At 53.2% G+C, this 22483-nt stretch overlaps 6 protein-coding genes across 6 annotated transcripts; 4 read left to right on the top strand and 2 right to left on the bottom strand.

Moving 5' to 3' along the window:
* Positions 1–645: 645 nt before the first annotated feature.
* J4E79_007139 (uncharacterized protein) lies at positions 646–2763 on the top strand (the record flags this gene model as incomplete). Its single annotated transcript, XM_049356006.1, has 4 exons — positions 646–919; positions 973–1028; positions 1079–2138; positions 2189–2763. 4 exons carry the CDS (start codon positions 646–648, stop codon positions 2761–2763), a joined length of 1965 nt encoding a protein of 654 aa, XP_049209460.1.
* Positions 2764–2967: 204 nt separating this feature from the next.
* J4E79_007138 (uncharacterized protein) lies at positions 2968–3301 on the bottom strand (the record flags this gene model as incomplete). Its single annotated transcript, XM_049356005.1, has 2 exons — positions 2968–3119; positions 3214–3301. 2 exons carry the CDS (start codon positions 3299–3301, stop codon positions 2968–2970), a joined length of 240 nt encoding a protein of 79 aa, XP_049209459.1.
* A 2091-nt stretch (positions 3302–5392) lies between these two features.
* Positions 5393–6160, bottom strand: J4E79_007137 (uncharacterized protein; the record flags this gene model as incomplete). Its single annotated transcript, XM_049356004.1, has 1 exon — positions 5393–6160. The coding sequence occupies one exon, from the start codon at positions 6158–6160 to the stop codon at positions 5393–5395; it is 768 nt and encodes a 255-aa protein (XP_049209458.1).
* A 1521-nt stretch (positions 6161–7681) lies between these two features.
* J4E79_007136 (uncharacterized protein) lies at positions 7682–9625 on the top strand (the record flags this gene model as incomplete). The annotated part of the gene is made up of 6 exons (XM_049356003.1): positions 7682–7911; positions 7960–8148; positions 8208–8489; positions 8548–9238; positions 9298–9504; positions 9566–9625. 6 exons carry the CDS (start codon positions 7682–7684, stop codon positions 9623–9625), a joined length of 1659 nt encoding a protein of 552 aa, XP_049209457.1.
* Positions 9626–18099: 8474 nt separating this feature from the next.
* J4E79_007135 (uncharacterized protein) lies at positions 18100–19469 on the top strand (the record flags this gene model as incomplete). The annotated part of the gene is made up of 2 exons (XM_049356002.1): positions 18100–18167; positions 18218–19469. 2 exons carry the CDS (start codon positions 18100–18102, stop codon positions 19467–19469), a joined length of 1320 nt encoding a protein of 439 aa, XP_049209456.1.
* Positions 19470–21099: 1630 nt separating this feature from the next.
* J4E79_007134 (uncharacterized protein) lies at positions 21100–22355 on the top strand (the record flags this gene model as incomplete). The annotated part of the gene is made up of 2 exons (XM_049356001.1): positions 21100–22282; positions 22348–22355. 2 exons carry the CDS (start codon positions 21100–21102, stop codon positions 22353–22355), a joined length of 1191 nt encoding a protein of 396 aa, XP_049209455.1.
* Positions 22356–22483: the final 128 nt, after the last annotated feature.

Raw genomic sequence — 22483 nt, 5'->3', positions numbered from 1 at the left:
GGAGCTTCCAACCGCGGTTTGCATTTCTTTGGATTCTTGTGTGGGTTTCGCGGCGTTTTCCCTCTGGGCTTGGGTAATTGGCGCATCTTCTCTCTTATGATCATGATTTCTGGACCGGTGATATCCGCTTTGGAGGGCACTGGCGTTTTGCATCGTCCAGACATGGCATCGAGAAGCACAGCCCTCGCCTTTGCTGGCTACATTATTGTATATGAGGCATTACCCTTGCTCTATCTATCAGAGCAAGTAGTTCATAGCAAAGTACCTACATGCATTCACGAGTCTTGTTGCAAGGGATCTGAAGTGGCCTGAGCTTCGTGTAGCACCGTTGATGATGCGCGCCATTCCAGAGGTCCTTCCTGACCCCTCATACATGCCATGCGGCAGCGGTACGGCACCAGTCAGCCTCAAAACTGCCCCTTGCAGATCCACCCACGACTTAGAAAGACGTCATCGTCATTGGTCCACGCGCCCTCGCCATGCAGCTCAGCCTGGACCCTGAAGCGCTAGCTGCGTTCGATGATGCACAGCAGCGTCGGGGCGTGCTCACCGCTCGAACACGCGACAAGAACGCCTTGGATACCATAATCCCCCGACGACTATCTCCTGCGTTGGAACACGTATGACATAGACTCCAACTTCATCATGGCACCTACAGACCACCCTTCAGCGGAAGAACTGCTCATATGCGAGCCAGAAGGCGGCGCGCCAAATGCCCCGCCAGACCTCCGTTTCTTACACTACAATGATGTCTACCACGTTGAAGCGGGGTCGAGAGAGCCCGTGGGCGGATACGCTCGATTCCAAACTCTCGTCAATTACTATAGAAACGACGAGAGGTTCAATGACCAACCAAAGCTCCTGACCTTTTTCTCTGGAGATGCGTTCAACCCAAGCATTGAGAGTAGTATCACAAAGGGTGAGTTAGCTGAACCGCCCGAGGGTATGCAAGGAGACTGACGCTAATTCTAGGAAGCCACATGGTTCCTGTGTTGAACAACATTGGCACAGACGTCTCTTGCGTAGGAGTATGTATGTCGGTCTCCATGAACGGTGACTTCAACTAACGACAACCCAGAACCACGACCTTGACTTTGGTGTCAAGCAGTATCGCTACCTCACAGCCAAATGCAAGTTCCCATGGCTCCTCGCAAACGTACACGATCCAGCCCTCGGCGACGGCGTCCCACTCGGAAACGCGAAGAAGACGGTCATGCTCACAGCATCCAACGGCATCAAAGTTGGCGTCATCGGACTTGCAGAACGAGAGTGGCTGGACACAATCAACGCGCTGCCGCCGGACATCATATACAAGAGCGCGTCGGAGACAGCGAAGGAACTCATCCCTGGCTTGAAGGAGCAGGGCGCAGAGATTATCGTATGCGTGTCGCATCAGCGAGAGCCCAATGACAACAAGCTGGCAAAGCAATGCGGCGGCGGCTTGATTGACATCATCCTCGGCGGCCACGACCACTACTACTCGTACAGCCTGATCAACGGCACCCAAGTACTGCGTTCAGGCACCGACTTCAAACAGCTCTCCCACGTCGAGGCGTGGCGGAAGCCCGAAGGCAAAGGATGGGATTTCAAGATCATACGGCGAGACATTGTCAGCAGCATACCACAAGATCCCCAGGCAATGGAGCTGGTAGAAGAACAAACACGGGAAATTAGAAAGCGCTTAGACAAGCCGATCGGATACACCGCTGCGCCACTTGACGCGCGTTTCACAACTGTGCGAACAAAGGAGTCGAATATCGGCAATTTCGTCTGCGACCTCATGCGCTACTACTACTCAGCAGAATGCTGTATCATGGCCGCTGGAACAATACGCGGTGACCAGATCTATCCTCCCGGCCTGTTGAAGCTCAGAGATCTGGTCAACTGCTTCCCATTCGAAGACCCAGTCGTAGTACTAAAGGTCACCGGTAAGGCCATACGAGAAGCACTGGAGAACGGCGTCAGTAACTACCCAGCCCTCGAAGGAAGATTCCCACAAGTCTCCAACATCACCTTCGAAGCCGACTACTCAAAACCACCACATTCGCGAGTAACAAACGTGACAATCGGAGAAGAGCCCGTGGACGAGACGCGCGAGTACGTTCTTGCTACACGAGGCTACATGGGCCGCGGTAAAGGTACGTCGCTATCCCTCAACAAAGACATACCACTTACTAACTCCCTCCAGATGGCTACACATCCCTCCTAATCGAAGAAGAAGGCGGCGTCGCCAAAGAAATCGTCTCGGAAGAAAACGGCGTCCTCATCTCTACCATCCTCCGCCAATACTTCATGTCCCTGAAAGTTCTCGGCAAATGGAAGCGCTGGGGCAAGTCCATGAACTCGCGCTTCGCGTCCATACAAACAAACCTGCAGAAACACGGTCATGCGTTCCATGACCCTTCTCCTACTTCGCCTACCCAATCCCGCGGCAACAATCCCGTTGAAGATCTCGGTGAAAAGAATCAACGCGACGACAACACACACGACACCCTCGGAGAAGAAGACCCAGACCAAGATGAAGACGAAGACGATGGCCCGATGTATGACTCTAGAGTCCCGATACAGTTTACAGATAAGCAGACGGAGATGATAAGGCGTGTGATGCGGAAATGGTGGCGTGTTGCTGGGCTCAAGGGAAATCCTAAGCTGTGTGATGAGCTGGATGGCGCGGAGTTCCAGGTTAACTGGACGAAAGCTATTGCGCCGAGGTTGGAAGGTAGGATAAAGGAGATTGGGTCTGGGGTTAAGATTGAGGCGTGATGATGTGTGTCGTATCTAGACAGCTGTGATGGGGAAGATGGTTAGGGTACGGATGTTCACTGCTATGAAGATGGAGAGGGGAAATGTGTATGATGTTTATGATTCATGATTCATAAGTCCTGGGCTGGGCTGAACTACGATCTCGAGAGCCTGCTTCAGTGCAACGTCTATATGCTACACACCCTCATAGCCCATAAGTCTCTTCTACTCCTTCGCATACCCCTTGTATGTCCCGTAGTTTCCTCCCGCAGGCGCAGGAACGTTCTTGTAGTCGCCGTAGGTTGCTGGCTTGGGGGCGGGGACGTTCTTGTAGTCGCCATATCCGCCCACAGGCGCAGGAACGTTTTTATAGTCGCCTTTTTTGTTGTTGTTAGTATGACGGAGAGCAGGAAGTTCAGAGGGGAGAGAAATGAAGCGAAGAAGGTAGGTGAATAGGTGGAGATAGCATACCGTACGTGCTGTATTTACCCTGGGCAACTGCGGCCGGTGCGGCGAGAGCGCATGCTACGAGAGCGAGGATAGATAGGACGGACTTCATAGTTGATGTTTGGGGTTGTAGAGAGAAAGTTGGTATTAATGAGTAGTATGGAGAGGCTTGTATGGGTAGGCAGTAGGAATGGAGTCCTGCTGTAAACGGAAATGCATAATGAGCACCATCTTTATATATGTATGTACATGGTTCCTTTAATCGCTCACCTGAAGCTAGCTCTTACTTACTCGCATGCCTCCCCCGCGTGTCTTAGCTACATCGTGCGCTGGCTTTCCTCTTCCGTGGCGTGATTCCAGACTAGATCTCGTATGTGCGGCGGGCTGACTATTGAGCTTGATCCGGTCAAAGCCGTGAGTATGGGGGCTTAGTGGGGAGCAGGAGGAATGGCGCTGGGGAAAGAGTGGAGAGTAGTCAGGGTTTTGTCCGAGTGAAGCCATTTACAGAAAGCAAATGGTTGTTTGTGGAGAGCTGAGAGCGACTTTGGCGTCATACACTTGAGTTCGGTGTGTATGTCAGCTTTGGAACCTGAGTAGTAGGCATCCGGTGTCGAAGAGATGTCACTGCAACCCCACACAGCTTCGACGCTTTAGAATCCGCATCTTGCATTGTAGATTACGCAAGACCCGATGTGGCGCTCGTAATGGTAGCTGGCATCGTGCTATTGATTCTGCTTGTCAACTCTAGTCCCGTATCTATGCTTGTGGTGGTGCATCGAGTTCGAAAAGCCAGCTATCGAAAATGCGGCACGCGCGCTGCAAGCTGCTCGAACGAAGTCTAGCGCAGATGATGACCATTATTTCCGACAAGGTATACGAGACAGGTCGTGGTGGTTGTGTGTCCCAGCTCAGCCCTAAAACGCCACCAGCGATCGTGAATGGAGGGGCGCATCGTGTGTCGTATTCAGCTTAGGCGGGGTAAGAGCTAGAAGCTGGGAGTGGGACTGACCACCATCCGCGATGTTTGGCTATGGCTAATCGTCGCTTTTTCGATTTGGCATGCTTCTAGCTTCTGTCTTCACCTTCAAACCCGGTTCCATAATTCCATCGCTTGTTCATTGCCGCCATGTCGAACATCGAAACTGAGAAAGGACCAAGTTACGAACATGATCGAGAGAATGGAGACTGCGAGAGGTTGCTTGCAGAACATGAAGAAGCTTCGCTCGATTTGCGACCATTGCGACAGATACCGCGGCATTGGTCATGGCTAGCAATCGCTACCGCGTTCCTCGGCACAGCTATACTCTCTGCCTTCCTAGGAGCATGGATAGCTCAAAGGGAACGACTCGACGCAGATGCGTTTTGCATCAGGCACACCTCACAGTACTGTATGTTTGGAGGAGCTGCATGTGAAGAGTGTCCTGCTAATACCAGTCAGCTCCGATCATCAAGGATGTCGGGGTTACCTACAACCAGATCCAGTTCAACGGATCCTTGTTGGTATCAAACGCGTATCGACTGGATGCTGGACCTGAAGTAGATGCGGCGTGGAAAGAGTTGGGTGTCGACTGTAAGCTCTCCTGATGTACAGAGATTCCAGTATTTAACATCCATGACTAGATCATGCCGCGAGAGTACCAAACGAGGAGGCTGGAAAATCGGGCCTTGCCTCTGATCAAGTAAAGATCAAGGAGGAATACGGAGGTGGATATCCGGCACACGTGGAAGGCTTGCACCATCTGCATTGCTTGGTGGGTTTTGCGAAGACTGTGTCAGGAAAGATGTTGACCAAGTGTAGAACCTGTTGCGAAAGTCCCTTTCTTGGAATTTCGAGTACTACCAGAAGCAAGGGCTTGGCCCATTTTCCAACGATGCGAACATTCTGAAGCACCACGTTAGTAAGTCAGCGTCCTTGCATACATCTGGAGATGTTACTTACCAGCTCCAGCACATTGTCTCGACATCTTGCGGCAACAACTCATGTGCACAGTTGACAATGGCGTTCTGGGTCAAGTATGGTATCAGCCTCCGGACAAGCCATTGCAAGCCTTTGTCGACTTCAATACCGTCCATACGTGTCGGAACTTTGATGCGATCAGGAATTGGGCAGAGAAGCACCAGCTGCCGGCAGCGGAAGACACGCCGCCAGATTTTCTTCAATTACCGGAAAAGGGTGATCGGATATATCATGATGTTCCGTAGACTACCAGAATGGATCAGAGTTATCGAGCGTCGCCCATTCGTCTCCTCCATCACTCCAATCTCTCCACATATCTTTCGCTACGATATCCAGCTGACCGTGGCAAAGCCTGGCAAAATCCACGTCGAAAGGGTGTGGCTTGAATGTCGTGCCTTGGCTGCTGGCTCGATTCATCAAATCGAGCTTGTACATGCGCACTATCCTCGCAGCAGCGCGAACAAATAGCTCTTTCTCCATATCCTTTTCCCAAATATCTTCTGTGAGCATCATCACCATATGCGAGATCTTTGGGAACTCGCGAAGGACGTTGGATAGGCTACCGTCTCGAAATCCGTTCAGTATTACTTTGGTGACAGCAACCTTTTGCAGCTGTTCGAGATTGCAGCCCGTCGCACGTCTGAAGTGAGCCAGTAGTCCTACTTCGGGCGAGTCGTCATAATGCTTCACGCGCTTCCCTTCCAGCTGTATCAATAGGATGTCGGTATCGATGCGGAGGTAGAATTCGCCCCCACCGGTACCTGGAATGTCTGACGGCAGCTCCACGATGTGGTCCGCTTTGATAGCTTGGTAACGAGCCTCTTCGCGCGACTCATGACATATGTTTACCACAGTCGGCGCAGGGCTAGGTGAGTACCGTGGGCAAAAATGCGTTTCGTCATGACTTTCTGCGTGTGGCTTCGTTTCCAGCGCAACCAGGCGAGGGGGCTCGTTGTGGTATGCAAGCGACCAAATCTGCAGGCGAAGTTCCTTGGGCAGCAATGATATGGACATGGCCGTCGGGTAGGAAGGTGGGTTTGAGATAGGAGGAAAGGACACGCTCGGACCTTCCCCATGCAGAGGATCACGTGCCGGCGTGATCCGGGCAACGTTGGGTTGGCATTCCGCCATTACGAGTCCTACCCACTTAGCTCCACTTGGCACGGATGCCTAACTTTATACCGATAACTATCCCATGTTCGGCAACACATCACACATAACGCGTGGTCAGCTCCGATGCTCATACCTCCGAGTTCCAAAATTCTGTGTCTCGAAGCTTCGCTGGGTGACCCATTCCAAAGTCCAGATCATCCGCGGGGAGCCATGGATATTGCAATCAGATCGTCAATGGCATGTTTGTTGTGATTGACATCGGACTTTTCGCGTGCATCGCGCAAAATGCCATCCATGGAGCCATCCAAATCATCGATTCGCATGGTGGTAAGCGTAGTAAGCCCAGGTGGCACAGCACGATAGCGAGTCATTGCCGAAGGCGAACAGCTCTTGCTGACATCACATTAGTCCATTGGAAGCAAAGAGCGTCGTGGACAGCCTGGTGACCAAGGTGTTCGAAGGTCGGTGAAGGACTCCTGGAGCTTGGAGCAACCCGCCAACCCTTATTGTCAAGATCGTGAGCACGGTGCGCGTGTTGTGATACCGCCGAAGCTGGTAAATTGATGAGGCTCTGGGTGGGTTCGATGCGGGTATCCCACCGGAGCCCCCTGGAGTCCCACTGGAGAAAACACGACGGCGTCGTCTTATGTGGATCTGTTGGACTCGCGACCCGCTGTATGTGAAGTCACACTGACACCCGCGCGGATGCTTTGCCGGGCGCAGAGTCTAGTTTTGCTAGCATTGGCCTGATCGACGATGCTGAGACCGATCAACGGCTTGCCTCTCGAGCTCGGAAGAGGCTGAAAGATTTGAGGCTCCATGTGACGAGGCTGGGCGACTTTGCTGTCGTGTTGTTGGTCGTGGAGCGCTTCCCCTCCCCCGCTTTAAAGGCAAAACCACCCCTCTTCGAGCGTCATACCGCAGACACCGCATAGGAAAGGCACGCGCCCGGGTTCCGCTGCCGATTAAACACCGAAACCTTCGTTCTCCTACGATGCTCTCCTGGCGATTCTCTCTCTACCACCTCAATTTCAACTCATAAACTTATACACCTAAAATTCGGTGTTCTTTGTCGCGAAACCTCTTTCGCACCGCACCTTCGGAACAACGTCATCGGCAATTGCGCTTTGCTGCGGCACCGCACACTCACACGCAACCCAGCGCAATCCAGACATCCTTCAGCGCGGACACTGCAGAGAAGCGAATCGGTTTTTAGACCTGATTGGCTTGATTAGAAATTTTTCCGTACCTTCGCAATACCCAGTACCCTTCTTGGTGCCGAATTTCGGGAAGCAACACGTCGCGACCAACAGCTGCACCCGTCGCACCTATTCCACAGCCCCGACCGCGGACGGAAGACATCTTCCGTATAAGTACAACGGGTCGCATACACATTTGAAACCATCCAGCGCAACTTTCAGCATGGCGACACAAGATATTTCCGCCCACAACACTGAGCCACAGCCAGTCCCCAAGGGAGAAGAAGCTGGAGACGAATCGCAGGCGCATCTGGACGAGGGGAGGTTGAGGCAGTTCTTCATTGGATCCATAGACCAAGGAACCACGAGTACCCGCTTCATCATCTTTGATGGTCTCGGTGAGCCCGTAGCTCAACATCAGATTGAGTTCACCCAAAAGTATCCTCAGTCAGGGTCAGTACTGCGCATGTCTCGTGACTTTACATGGGTTAATTAGCGTAGATGGCATGAACACGACCCATGGGAAATAATCAACACCGTGGAGCAATGCATCGATAGGGCTACGAACATCTTCCTCGACAACGGACACGAAATCGAAGACATCAAGGCAGTCGGCATCACCAACCAGCGTGAAACAACAGTCGTCTGGGATACCAATAGTGGGCTGCCACTATGCAATGCGATCGCATGGTACGTACAAAATATACCCCAAAGACGAGCACAAGGCGACTGACTTCAGGCGATTCTAGGCCAGATACCAGAACCAAGGGATTGGTCCGTGAACTGAAAGATCGCGAAGGCGCCGACGAGCTACTCCAGATGTGTGGACTTCCCCTGTCGACCTACCCGTCATCGGTCAAGCTCAGGTGGCTGCTAGACCACAACGACGACGTTCGCAAAGCGTACGACGAGAACCGACTATCTTTCGGTACTATCGACTCTTGGATATTATACAACCTGAATGGTGGAAAGGAGGCCGGAATTCACGTGACGGATACTACCAATGCATCTAGAACCATGTTCATGAACCTGTAGGTCATCCTTTGCATGCTTCTGCTTAAGCGAAAAAGCCCGCTCATGCAACCCCAGGCACACCGTTCAGTACGATGACAAGCTCTTGGATTTCTTTGGAATCGACAAAAACAAGGTTAAGTTGCCAAAGATCGTGCCGTCTTCTTCACCAGACGCTTTCGGATTCCTGCGCACCGGTATACTGGAAGGCGTTCGCATCGCAGGTTGCTTAGGTGACCAATCGTCAGCTTTGGTCGGTCAACAGGGGTTTACGCCCGGCTCTGCCAAGAACACGTACGGTACTGGTTGCTTCCTGCTGTACAACGTGGGCGAAAAGCCGGTCATTTCGTCGCACGGACTTCTGGCAACCGTCGCATACGACTTTGGCGGAAAGCGGAAACCCGTGTATGCGCTTGAGGGCAGTATCGCGGTCGCAGGCAGTGGTGTCAAGTTCCTCATGAACAACATGGGCTTCATCACGCACTCGCACAAGATCAGTGACCTGGCAGCGTCTGTGGAAGACAACGGTGGATGTGTCTTTGTGACAGCCTTCAGTGGTCTGTTCGCTCCTTACTGGATTGACGATGCCAAGGGCACTATATTCGGTATCACCCAGTTCACCGAGCGGGGGCACATCGCTCGTGCGACTTTGGAAGCGACTTGCTTCCAGACCAGGGCCATTCTGGACGCCATGGAGCTTGACAGTGGCCACAAGCTCAACATGCTTGCAGTCGATGGCGGCATGAGTAACTCGAACCTTTGCATGCAGGTACGTGATCTTCCCTACATATGCCCGTGTACGCGGCCTCTACTAACTGCTTTCGATAGACGCAAGCAAATATCATCGGCATTCCCGTCGACCGTCCCGCTATGCGCGAAACCACAGCCCTGGGCGCAGCCATCGCAGCAGGTTTCGCGGTCGATGTATGGAAGGAGTTTGACGAATTGAAGGAGATTAACCAGAAAGACCGCATGGTCTTCAAGCCGAATGTCGACAAGGAGGTGGGCGAGAAGATGTTCAAGAAGTGGGGAAGGGTAAGCAGATTCCACGAACCAGAGCCAAGAGTGACAGTTGCTGACTTGAATTTCTTACTAGGCAGTCGAGATGTGCCGCGGCTGGCTAGATGCCGGGGAGGCCAATGGAGAGTTCTCATGATCAACACGTGCAATAGAGCCTTGGATATCCACAACTGGTGTGATGCTTTTCTCTGCATCGTCGTATGGAGAATAATGAACTATTTCTAACGAAGACACCTGCGCTTACGCATCCCGGTGAATCGTATACACTCGGGCCGCTGCGTCTTCCAGTGCCGTCCGCTATCCGTCCCTTACACAGGGTTTATGCCTCAGGTGGGCTGACAGTCTCCAATATCTATAAGACTCAGTGCTATAGCCACACCACTGCTTTTGGCCTTACCGCCGGTTTGGCAACGCGGGGCAGTGTCGGATCCACATATATAGTCTGCCCAGTCAGTTCACCGTTCTGGTGGCATTGATGTTGATATCCATGTCTCACGTTCAGCCTGAATGTCCGTGGTTCTTGCCAATGAACGACGGATTGCGTGCCTAACAGGTGGAGATTTCGAGGAGGACCCAATAAAGCGTCGACAAGTTATAATACTCTGACAAAAGCTGTGGGTGTAAATGGCGTCTTATACGGCCTGGGTTCTGCCCGGCTTCCGCGGGAGAGGCGCTTCGAGCCACAGGTTCCCCCTATCAATAGTGGCGTCGATAGTCAGGCTGCAGAGGCCAACATACACTTGCCCACATGTATGGAATATAGAGCTGTGCCACATTCTCATGGTACGAGAGACATCCTATCGATTCTCCACTTTCCGATAGAAATCGTATGACGCGTTTGTATGCAGTCATGGTCTATCGTTACGAAGTTCGCTTCGTGGGTGATTCGGCTCGTCATAAGCTCGCGTCTGGAGTGTCGAGCGAATGCGAATGGACGGACTTATCCGATCAGCAACGAATAGTGTTGAGCATAGGCAAGACATGCACTCCAGGGGTCGCGATCCTGGTACGTTCTGCGGGCATTCACACTTTTGTCGCCGTATGAGACGACGTTCTGCATTGGTCTTGCGCAGGCGAAGCGGCAAAATCCCAACTTTTCCACGAGGTCGCCATATCCCGTTTTCGGTAGCCGCATTTTTGGTAGCCCAGTTCTTTGACCAAACGTACCCCAACCGAACAGGGTTGTAGTTGGCCGCCTTGTTCGAGCCGATGCGCATTGTCTTTACCTATGTCATGCAGCAGTCTGACCCGTTATCGCAAGAACACCGCGTAAGAATGCCGTTCTGCAAATGGACGTTACCAGGTTCCTGGTATACGTATATGTATATGCACACGTTGCTGAGGATCTCCGTGCGAATCGCAGTTGCTCCTCTTCTTCCACGCAGCTACGGCACAGCGCTCGGGCACGGTCCACCAATGCGAGAAGCCTACGGTCCATAGTGAAGCCCCATGGCTGTGCCGTACAAAGGTGTGGACCGTGCCGCTGCCATATAGCAGGCTCAACTGTAGGGTAGCATGAGTAAACAGTTGTGAACTTGAGGCGGACGTCCGGACCCAATGGCGTCATGCGGGCGAGACCCAACCCGACAACAGCACTGGGTTCATCAAACGCTCACAACACCACATCTCGCCCCAGAACTCAAACACAAACCCATTCCCATTCCATCCTGCGAGCAACGCATTTTGCGCGTTTATGCTCGCGATGTCAGAAAGTGAGGCCAGCGACCAGGGACCCGCCGACAGCCACCAACGGTGGGATCATGTCGCGCAGCCGCGCTCACCGTACGCGGGACGGCATATGGTGATTGCGCAACACTCGACCTCCGGATGCTCTCGCGATATGGACTGGGGCCGGGGAAGCGGGAAAGTAAGCATAAAGGACACAAATCGGTGGAAACTCCGGTGCAGTACTGCCGAGAAAGGCACGCCCAGGATGAAACAGGCGCCACGATGCAGCGACCGCCTTATTCCAGCAGTGTGTAAACGTTAGCAATAACTAATATTTGGTATATCGTCGACCTGTCTCGCGACCTGCAGGAAGGGTAACCCTGGCCTCCGAAGCTTAGTGTCTGCCACAGTCAAGGATTTTCCAACGGCTGCACCACCCCACGCGCCACCTTAACGTGGAACCGTAGTCGCAGATCAAACTTGATCTGTGCACGTCTGATAACTTTGAACTTAGTGCACACTAACGACGAGGCGGATTGGCGCACTTCTAAATCCTATACCCCCTCAGCCACTCACGGGCTGCCATTGCCCGTCCGCTGGCTATTCTACCCTGAGAGCAAGACCGAGGATCTTGACGCGTGCAAGCATCTTGTTCAAATACGGCCAGCGGCCCTTGTAGTCCCTCTCGGCATCCGGGTTGGGCTGCCACTTACCTCCCTCAAGGTTCATGGAAGCGAGAGGACTTCAAACATGAAGGTCCCCACCCACGTCTATGATGTGCAAAGGGCTCGACCACTCTCGGGCTCCCGGGTCCGTTGAACATTCACGGCCACTACCATGATGCATGTCAACTGACGAACCAGGTTCTATGGACATGGGCTAACTTTGCATAGCTCTCACGGGTACCTGATCGCACTGACGTCTGTCTGCTCTGTCTGGCTTACTATAACATAACGGACCGTCGCGCTGCATGCTAATCCGGAGAATTCATCGAGCGTACCAACAAAATCGCTTGCTTGCCATCCATCATTGCTTGTGCTACCCTTTTGGAGCTTTTACTCGTCAATCACCTCTAACGCCTCGCGCCTCTCCTTTCCTACCATCATGTGCGACTATACGCAAGTTCAATACAAGTGCACTCACGTCCGCTACGTCGTCAAAGCCTGGTGTACCAAGTACCAACAAACGCATGTACGGTGTCCGGCCAATGTCACGGCAGTGTAGGTGTTCGTCCCAACTACCATATTCCTAAACTGATTGTCGGTCCAGAGAATACAGACTCAATGAGAACTGTGGTTCGTTGCCCCATCTCACGATGTCCGTTATGAACTCAACCCTAACACGACGCCAGGCGATTGCAGACGATGACACGAACCGGCCCCTCTTCATCATTTCTTATCATCACGGTTGCAATATAGCACGGCGTACACGGCGAACACGGCGGAAAGCTGCACAATACCCCATTTTGAATGTTTTCCTACCTTGTTGGATAGTCGAATGTATCATCACTGTCAATTTCAAAAGTCGTTTTTTTCAGTACTCCGTCCAATACTGCTCCACCGACCATGGCACTTAACCGAAATTATAGTCACCAATGTCCGGCGTTGGTCACCAGCCACGATGGCGGAGCTGCATCCATCTGCCGACAACCTTTCGCAAAAATACGATAGCCCAAGGCAACTTGACGTTTAAAAAAGGGTCCGGTTTCCAATCAAAGTTTATGTGATTTTGGCGGTACTGCGTTAGCCAAAGCAAATCGCAGGTGACACACAGGATCTTACCCGACGGCGACAACTCCGAAGCACGCAATCGGCCACCAAACCAGGCGCCAGTTACGTGGAACGTGAACAAAACACGGAACGCGCACCGGAGGAACATACCTTCAATACAGCATTCCGTGTGTTCCGACCTGCAAAACTATCCCCAAGCATAAGGTAAGCTGAGCGCGTCGGCACAATGTCGGTCGCCTCTCTGTCAGTCTCAGTTTCGCAGCTTCAGAAACTCTCGAGCACCCACCCGGGCAGTGCCTGACTCCCAATTGCGTCGGGTTCGCTTTTCGCAGTTTCTCGCATTCATCACAAGTTAGACTGGAAAGATGTCGAGATATGGATCGGCCGAATACCCGCTTTTGGCTTTTTTAATACAGGCTCCTCGCATCGTAGCGCCAGCTCGCTACCTGCAGCTACGCCGGACTTATGCAGGTTGCCAGATTAGTGTGGCTTACCACGTCCCTGGAGCGCGATAAAAGAGCTGGTAAGGCCAGTAAAATCCTTCTGTCCATTGTTTGGCCTGGCCAATCACGGAAATTGGTTCGCCAGAGGCACGGTCGGGTCGTGCCTTTGCAACCGCATGTCAAAAAGTCTTGAACTGGACGTCGCATCGCATAGCGACTTGACCTATGCACGATTCGATGCAGCTATGTATAGCCTGAAGGATGTCGCCCTGATGTTGGTGACGTGGAGTCACGATCCTCCTTAGCAGGCTGAGGCTTCGCTGGTATCAAGAGTCAGTCCTGCCCACTATTCATTCTTCCTCCACGAGTAGATCAGGGTCATCAGTCAATACGTTGGTTACGGTCGTTGAGTCGAGCATTGCGAGCCAACCACGTTACTTGACAACTCATTGCATCGGCAACTCCGCAGCTTGGAACACGACGAATATTGCCATTGACGCACGCATACAGTTACCCGGTTCGTATGTGTGGGGAGCTTGTTGGGATGTGGGAATAGCCAGCAGCATGACGCCACCTTGGTTTCATCGACACTCAAGATGAGGTTCTGTTCTCCGCCTTGACGCGGTTTGCGAAGTCCAACTCAATTGCGGGGCCTTTGCGACCACTGCAGGACTGCCGAGAGGATTCAAAGACCTCGTCCAGAACCAAGCGCAGTGGGCCAGGAGAGAGCATTGCCTACGGTCCACTCTGGAAATCTTCTGGAAGGCGAATCATGATTGTCTCAAGGCTTCACGGGAGGATGATGATCTGCGCTACTGACTCATCGTCCAACCGAATGATGGGCCAGGAGCAGACGAGACGGCGTAGCATGTTGCTGTTGTTTTTCTACCAATTTCCCAAGCTCCACGGAATACGATGAAAAGCAAAGCATGCATTACCAAGTTGGTAGATATACATCGACGCAGTTGCGTCGAATTACTGATAGACTGCACCCTGATCCGCGTGAAGCTGCATCGTGAATCCCTCAAGAGGCACAGGCTTGACTCGCAACCGACGACAACTTCCCCACCACCCCGCCCGCCACAAACGACCTTGAAAACTCGTAAGGCCACACTAAGGGAGGCGTAGTAAGTCCCTCAATTAACACTCCACTGCGATCCTCCTGGCGTCCTGATATCCAGCGGTTGCGGCTGCCAATCCCGTTCCAATCGCCCAACGGAACTTGAAACCAACAACTCAATGACAGGACTGGACGTCGCGACGAGGTAGTTTGTTGTTACTTCCGGTTACGACATGGCAATCTCAGAAGCCAGTGATATGTCTCTATCGTACCAATATCCCAACATTACCTTTGCGCGGTTTGTCACGGACTATTTCGGTGATATAAGCATACCCTCCCGCCGCCCCGCGTTCAGCAGGAACCTAATTCTGAGTTGACATGGGGCCGGGGCCCGGATGAGCTTGATTTGGGCACATCTAACGACGTTGGGACAATGGCTAGCTGCTGGCGGGCAATTACGCACCCGGCCATGGCAGCAATTGCGCGAAGGGCATGTGGGTCCTGCCCGGGCACGGGATGTGACTCGTAGCGATTCGCGTGGATAAACGTCCGGCTTCCAGGTGAGTTGAAATTGGCGAAGAGACGTGTTGCGACTGGATATAACAGTAATATGCTAACGTTGATGCAGGGTGCCACCAATGCTTGGAGTGGTACGATTCCCGCATGCATGCGCGGTCATGTTATCTGCAGCCGTCGTACCCTCGTCACAGTACAGTGCGCACCTCAGTGGGCACGGTCGACGACCAGCATTGCATCGCCATCAACACTAGGAGTGTCGTCAACCCACGGTACCACGTTGGTACATGCCACCTCCTGGTTGTGCTTACGACACACAAGCTAGTCTCTATAGGATCAGGAGCACACGGAGCGGATGAGATAATGTATTAGGTTCGTCGATCGCACCTGACTAAACGTCTTGGTTGGAAGCCCACCGCATCTCTCTATCGTCATATTCTTACCACGGCCTTTTTTCTCCCTCGTCCTTTGCAGGAAACGCCGGAGTAATCCTCCTAGCCAACGGCGGATCGGAGGGTGGCTAGTCTTCCATGCCGGCACTTGCAACCTGCGCCGGTACTTCCGACCCATAACTCGTATCGACCTTCTGCAACGCGTAATGGTCTGTGACTGTCACGACGAGCCTGACAGGTGACACACAGTCGAGGAGGATCATGTTTCATGCCTGGTGCCTGAGCCCTGAGGATCCGCATTGGTGGCCTATCCGGCACGGCCCGGGCTGTCACCAGAAATCAATACCAGTGCGAGAGTCGCCTGATTTTGCTTTTTCTCGCGTTGCATATACCTTGGGTTCAGCGGCCCGATCAGTGTATTGTGTAAACATCCACCGCTCTTTGTCACCTCTTGATCAGCACGAGCTGCATATCTCGGAGAGCTCGACAGAGTTGGAGCTCCGCCGCGGCGACTGGGATCCCATGCTTACGCAAGAGCAGAATCGCGGGTTGAAGCGGTGGGGGACGCATCACCGCATGTTTTACCGCCATCGCAAACCTTCTTCCAAGAGAACTCCTCAAACGGAACATACCGCAAACGTTTTGGAGTAGATAAACGGATAACGTATACATCCTGCTCAGCCTCGGTCGGTCGGAGCGTTCACACCGAATGGCGAGCGCGGCCGTAACGGCGCGTGAGACTGTCCGCTCCCTACTAGGACAGCGGAGCCATCTCCGCCCCGCTACGGACACGGTACGGCACAAAGTCTGGCCTTTTTCACTAGCACGATCTGAGACGCAGCTAAAAGGCTACAGGTATGACGTGCATAACGACTGCAGAGCTAGTCGTGGATCGCCTTTCGGAGGTTTAGCATTGTTTCCACGCCCGTGGGCGCGCGCGGAGACAGCTCGCTATACAGAACAGACACAACCTTGGAAAGTATATTCAGGGTCTAGATTTGGTCAAGATTAGCTCGGGTTCAGCAACACTTACATTGACCCCCAATCCGGCTCGTCGCTTCTGCTTCCACAATCTGATAACCGGCATAAACCGACGATATGCCTCGTTGGCGCGTCGAGACGGCGGCCCTTACTCGGCCATATACTTTCAACCTCCGCTTCACCATCCGGTTGGTAACGCACAATGTTCTGTATAACCTCGCAGTCCCTACCCCAATAGTTCGAACAAACGGGATCAGCATAGGATGATTTGTCAGTAACACTGATACGCGTTTTGGAGCTGGTGATCACCAATCTCGTCAGCCCTGTTCTGGGTTGGGCCGCTGCAAAGAAAGCAATGTATGAGGTTCATACCTAACCTGACGATGTCAACCGCGTGGTCTTACCGCAAACAGGCCCCACATCCCCTCCCTGTAGGCGTAGCAAGGACAACCCAACTACGGACGAATCTCAAGCGTCGGTCGGACGCTCGGCGGAAGCATATGTACGAAAGACTGTCGTGCTGTGAGGCGGCGGGTGATCACGTCTGTGCCGTATCTCGGCGTTTTCACCGATAGTCGCTTCGCTCAGGGCGCGGCGTTGATGGCGGTAAGGCTGACTGACTTGCAGGGTTTGGGTTCATGTGAACAATCACCTACAAGGTAATGCATATCCGCGACATTCCGCCAGGACCCTGCTGCGCAACCGCCAAGCCTACCGAGATGCACGCGCAAACATCCTTGCCGGATATGTTGATCTGGGGCAGCAGCATGGGGGGTTTACAAAGCTGACGACAACAGTCTTGTCTACGTATGCATCCCTTGCTCCAAGCATACGCACGCCGTCTTGGCTTCCTCAGACTCGTGTCTGGGGTCACACTCATGATTAGCGGACGGTTTCTCAGATATCCGAATAGGTGTATGACACAGACTGTCTGTCATACCCTACGTATGTGCGTAAGTCCATGTCGTGGATCCCTTGTGTTACACATGGTACATCCTGGCATACTGGACTTTGCGCATCAACTGCGCTACTGCTACTACACTACAAGGAGTGTGGTATCGAGACGAGGAACGAAAGCGAGATAATGCAATGTTGAATCCACATTGGCAATAGAGTTTGAAGAAGTTTATCTCAAGTGCAAAAAAGCGTTGGGTTATTTGCGTCTGCCGTGTGGGACTTGGTCGTTTGGTTGATTGTTTTGTCTCGTGACGAGGTCAATGTGGGGGATGGGGCGCCGTGTAAAGTCGTAAACTTTGTTTGCTGGAGAGCCACAGGCGGTGGCTCAAGGTGATATCAGCCGGTCGACTATTGACTGCTACAACTATGGAAGAGAATTTTTGAGGAGACTAGAGGGGCAGAGTTCTTTTCCGTAGAAAGACGCTGTTGTTACTCGGGTCTTCAAACTGCTTTAGTAGCATACTGGGTTTCAGTGGTCTGGTGTGGTTGTTATCTGTGTATTGAAAGGCGATTGAAGACTACCATGTGCACCAGAGATGATCTTAGGACCCAGAGCACGATAGAATCAGTCTATGTTAGACTATCCACACAAGTGATCACCATCATTGCGCTATCATCCTATGATATCCACGTTTCACTTCACCGTTGCATTCTGTCCAAACTTGCAGTTGCTACATAGCAACCATACTTCCATGCTGAATAGTCGTACAAATCTTTTTCTAGAGGCTCAAAACATGCATACGTGAATGATCCAACCAAAAGTCGTGTTCAAGATTGATGTAGGTCGTGATTGGTCAAAGCGCGCCTTCTGCCGTAGCGAATTCAGGAACAGGCATCGCTCACCTTCCATCACGTCAGCCAATATGTCGCGTCTCGAAGACATTCCCACACCCGACAATGGCTTCTATGTTCTCGTCACGGGCGCAAACAGGTTGGACCATCTACTCTTGTTTCGCACATGCTTAATTGACTCGTGTATAGCGGCCTGGGGCTGGGTATCGGAACCCGCCTGATCGACGAATTCCTACAGACGCGCCCCCAGAACGAATCCCTCGTCCTCATCATCACGACACGCGACCAACGGAAAGGCGACGCGACAATCGAGACGCTACAACAACACCTGCGCAAGGTCATTCGCAGCCATGAACAGAAGTTACCAGGCATTGCACAGGTGCTGCAGAATCGCGTGTATTTCCGGCAGGAGCGACTGGACCTGCTGAGTCTGGTCTCGGTACAGAAGCTGAGCAAGAAACTCCGGGAAACGACACCGAAGCTCGATGCAGTCATCTGCAATGCTGGCATAGGCGGGTGGACAGGTATTGACTGGCCGCGCGCCGTCTGGTCGGTCTGCACAAAGTGGTTGCAGGCTACCACCTGGCCGACGTACAAGATCTCTGGTCGTGAATGGCTTGCAAAGGAACAAATGCCTGCGGACAAGAAGACGGAAAAGGAGCCTCCTCTAGGCGAGGTCTTCTGCGCCAATGTGTTTGGCCACTATCTGCTGGGCCACTACCTCGCACCCTTACTGGCGAAACATCCCAGGAACGAGGGCACAAGGGGCAGGATGATTTGGGTCAGCAGCTTGGAGGCTTACGAGCACGTCTTCGATACAGAAGACATGCAAGGCATCACATCGCATATGCCATACGAGGCCACGAAGAGGCTGACAGATGTCCTGGCCATCACCTCTAGATTACCTTCAACCACGGAGCCGGTCGACCAGTACCTCGAGCACGCCCAAGATACGGAAAAGACTACGAAGCCTCGGCTCTACGTTACACACCCAGGCATCTGCGCCACTTCGATCGTCCCCCTTCCCCTCATTCTCCAATGGGCCATGGTTGCGGCCTTCTACATAGCGCGCCTTCTCGGCAGCGATTGGCATACCATCTCGGTGGACAAGGGCGCGACTGCCATGGTTTGGCTGGCGCTTGCAAGTCAAAGCACATTGGACAATATGGAGGCAAAGGAAGGCGTAGGAAAGTGGGGAAGCGCGGCGGATGTTTGGGGTCAGGAGCGTGTAGATCGCACTGAGGTGGCAGGATGGGGATGGGGAGGCAAGCTGGGAGAGTACAAGAGGAAGGGGAGGGATCCGTACGCCAAAGACCTGACCAAGGAGAGCCAAGAGCGCTTCACAGACACTGGGAAGAAGTGCTGGGAGGAGATGGAGAGGTTGCGCGTCGAGTGGGAGGACCGACTGCGACAGGCTGGCATGGCAGTGGAGATGGAATGATCATCGTCCCCCCGCTCCCCACATGCAAGAGGCCACACACTATTTGTATATCTTTAATATTTCACGATAGACATAAACTTTCTCTCTTGCGCCCCACATGCAGAGCAGCGGGGCACAGGGTTCGGCCAAGCAATTAACTCAGCAATTCACCGTCTACGTGCGACGTGACAAAACCACCAAGAAGGCAGCTAGCAAGCAAAAAAAAAATGCCGGAATGACAGTGTTGGCGCCGACATTATGCCGGGCGATCGCTTGTCGGAGGGGAGCCCGAATGCTTGGGCAACATGAAGGTTGAGGCCTGAGCTTGACAGCTGAAGTATGCAGGTTGACGGCCACACAGCAGGGACAAGGCCGGGTCTGAGGAGATCTTGGATGGAGGGCTGGAATCGTGGTAGACTACGTCAACTCGGTTGCAGATCTGGCAGAAAAAAGAAAGTAAATGATGAAAGCTGGGAGAGCATGGAGACCTGGACATTGTTCGTGTGCCTCATCACAAATCACCTCGGCGACGACCGACGAACGACAGGACTGACCTGCGTTGGAGGCAGCGCTACTGGGCATAGTCTGGATGGATGGTCGGGGAGCGCGCCACACTGCGCCGCACTCGGGTTCGCAGGCGGTCTCGCACTGTGGTGTTTCTTTTCGTGGATGCTGAATCTATCATAGGTAAGCAGAGGACGCCTCGAGACTATTATCACATCCCCCGCAATCGCAATGTCTCGTTCGTGATGTTTCTTGTGACGACATGCGTCGCTCATGCAGGAATCCCAGGAACCGCACTCGTCAAGTCGGTCAGGCAAGGGGCGCAACCAGGTTCATCCCCACTCATTTCCCAAAAGCACGAATAGGAAGTGTTGACGCGACGTGCAATCCGCCGTGCTGGGTCGCGCCGGCCAAGGGCTCCCGTCGTGCCCCTATGAGCTTGCCCTTTCTCGGTCAAGTCTTCCCTTCTGGCCCTCCCTCCCCCATCCACTGAGAGTTGCTGCCCGACGCGACTCTTCGCCATCCCTGAGACAATTCGTCATTTTCGAGTCCTCTTCACGCGCACAAGTCTCTCTAATACTACCGCCTCTTCACTTCCTTCACTCAATTCGGCCAGTGAATGCGCCTGCCGTGAAGTCACGATCGAAGCCATCTACGCGATCCCAGCAACGTGCACTCGACTACTTTGACCGCTCATTTTCTTTTACCACGACAACCCAGGACGCCAACAGTTGCGCAATACGTCGACGGTAGCATTGTCCCTGCCATAGCGCGAATGGACCCCAAGAACGACCCGCTTTCGAGCGACTATCCACCTGTCTTCGCACGCGACGCGACCGTTCAAGCGCCGTTGCTATCAACAACCCTCGCATAGGCGCAAACCTCACCTTCGATTCGCATACCCTACGTAATATCTCGCCCTACACCTATCCAGCCGACTGCACGACCTCGCCCGTCTTGGTCGCGTGACGATTGCTAGAACTGGAGGCGCATACACTGTTCGCGCACAGGACTTGGACTATACAATCGCATTGTCGGATACCACCTTTCTCTCGCGAACAAAGGGTTGTTTCTGCTGGCTGGAGAACACTGCAAGTCTACCTATAATACTGCCGGTCGCAGTTATTCACCGGAACTCCACACCAACATGTCGAATACCTCTTCCTCACATGGTTCCTCGCGTGGGATAGACTTTAGGCCGTCTACCCCCGACCAGACCCGACCTACGCTTTCTCGATCGAACTCCCTGGCGCCGAAATCAGAATACCTACGGCATGCGCTTCAAGCACGGAGGGCACAGGGTACGCCCACTCCTTCACCTCAGGATATCAAAGTGCCCCCACCACCAGCACAGAAGCCTCCGGAGATATGCACGCCTAAGACTTCGCCTGATATCTTTGATCAATTCGCCCTCACGGAAGAACAAATGACCCCGGTTTCGCCCATCCGACGACGTCGGCCCAGCGATGCTCGTCCACCGCAGTCCAGGACGAGTCGAGAACTCACAGACGAGATCGACAGATTGAAGGATACGCTCATGACTGCCAACATGCGGGTGGAGCTACTGAAGAAGGATAACCGGGTGCTGCAGCAAAATTTGACGGCCGCCAAAGAACAAGTGGAACGACTGGAACCACTAGAGGACCAGAACTATGAGCTGACTGCGGAGAACAAGCAACTCAGACTCAAAATGGAAAAGATGGACGAAGAGATGACGAAGCTGCGAGAAATCGACGAGGAGCATCGGAAGACCAACATCGAGCTCACTGCTATAGCAAGCGAGAGCGCGGCACACTGGACAGATCACGAGCTCGCCATCGAAGAAGCTGCCGAGACCATCATCATGATGGAGGAAGAGAAGGAGTTGCTTTCGGAAGAAGTTAAGCAACTCAAGCAGCGAGTCATGGCTATAGAAAGCCATTCCCCCGCTAGCACGCTTGTCAACAGCCCTGGCAAATTCCCACTTCGCGTCTTCAGTGTGGACGAGTCGCGGCCCTCTACTTCTCACTTCGACTCGGATTATTACAGCCAGCCTGAATCGCCGCAAGCCAAGCAAAGCAGCGCGTCAATTAGGTCGTTTACCCCTTCAGAACGGTCGAAGAAGTTCCTTGATCTCAAAGAAGAGCGACGACGGTCTGCTCGTGATCTGAGTGAGCGCATGTCTGCAGTATCCCTGAAGGCACTACGCGATGCGTCTCTTTCTCCAACGCCAGAAGAAGTTCCCACAGTTCCTACGACCCTCCAGCAACAGGTTCCTTCCATCGTAGCGGATGATAGATCTGCCACTCCCTCCAGACGCCGAGAGCACGTTCGCCAAATCGATCAGCCACGTCCACTGTCTTTGATGGACGCAGCAGAAATCTCCCCACCTCGCTCACAAACCTGTGCCCCTCAGGCTCCTGACCGCCAACCTGACGGTCTTCGCGGTCTATACCGCCCCCGTAAACCCTCAAGCCGAGCATCAACCGACCAACGCCCATCCTCAAGCTACATCCCCAGCACTACCAACACCCCCGGCAATTCCCTAGGCC

This window comes from Alternaria viburni, assembly GCF_023758015.1.
Source record: "Alternaria viburni strain BMP 2772 chromosome Unknown scaffold_15, whole genome shotgun sequence".
NCBI classification, from domain to species: Eukaryota; Fungi; Ascomycota; class Dothideomycetes; order Pleosporales; family Pleosporaceae; genus Alternaria; species Alternaria viburni.
Note: the sequence above shows the minus strand (reverse complement) of the source record. Positions and strands in the feature narration are given on the sequence as shown.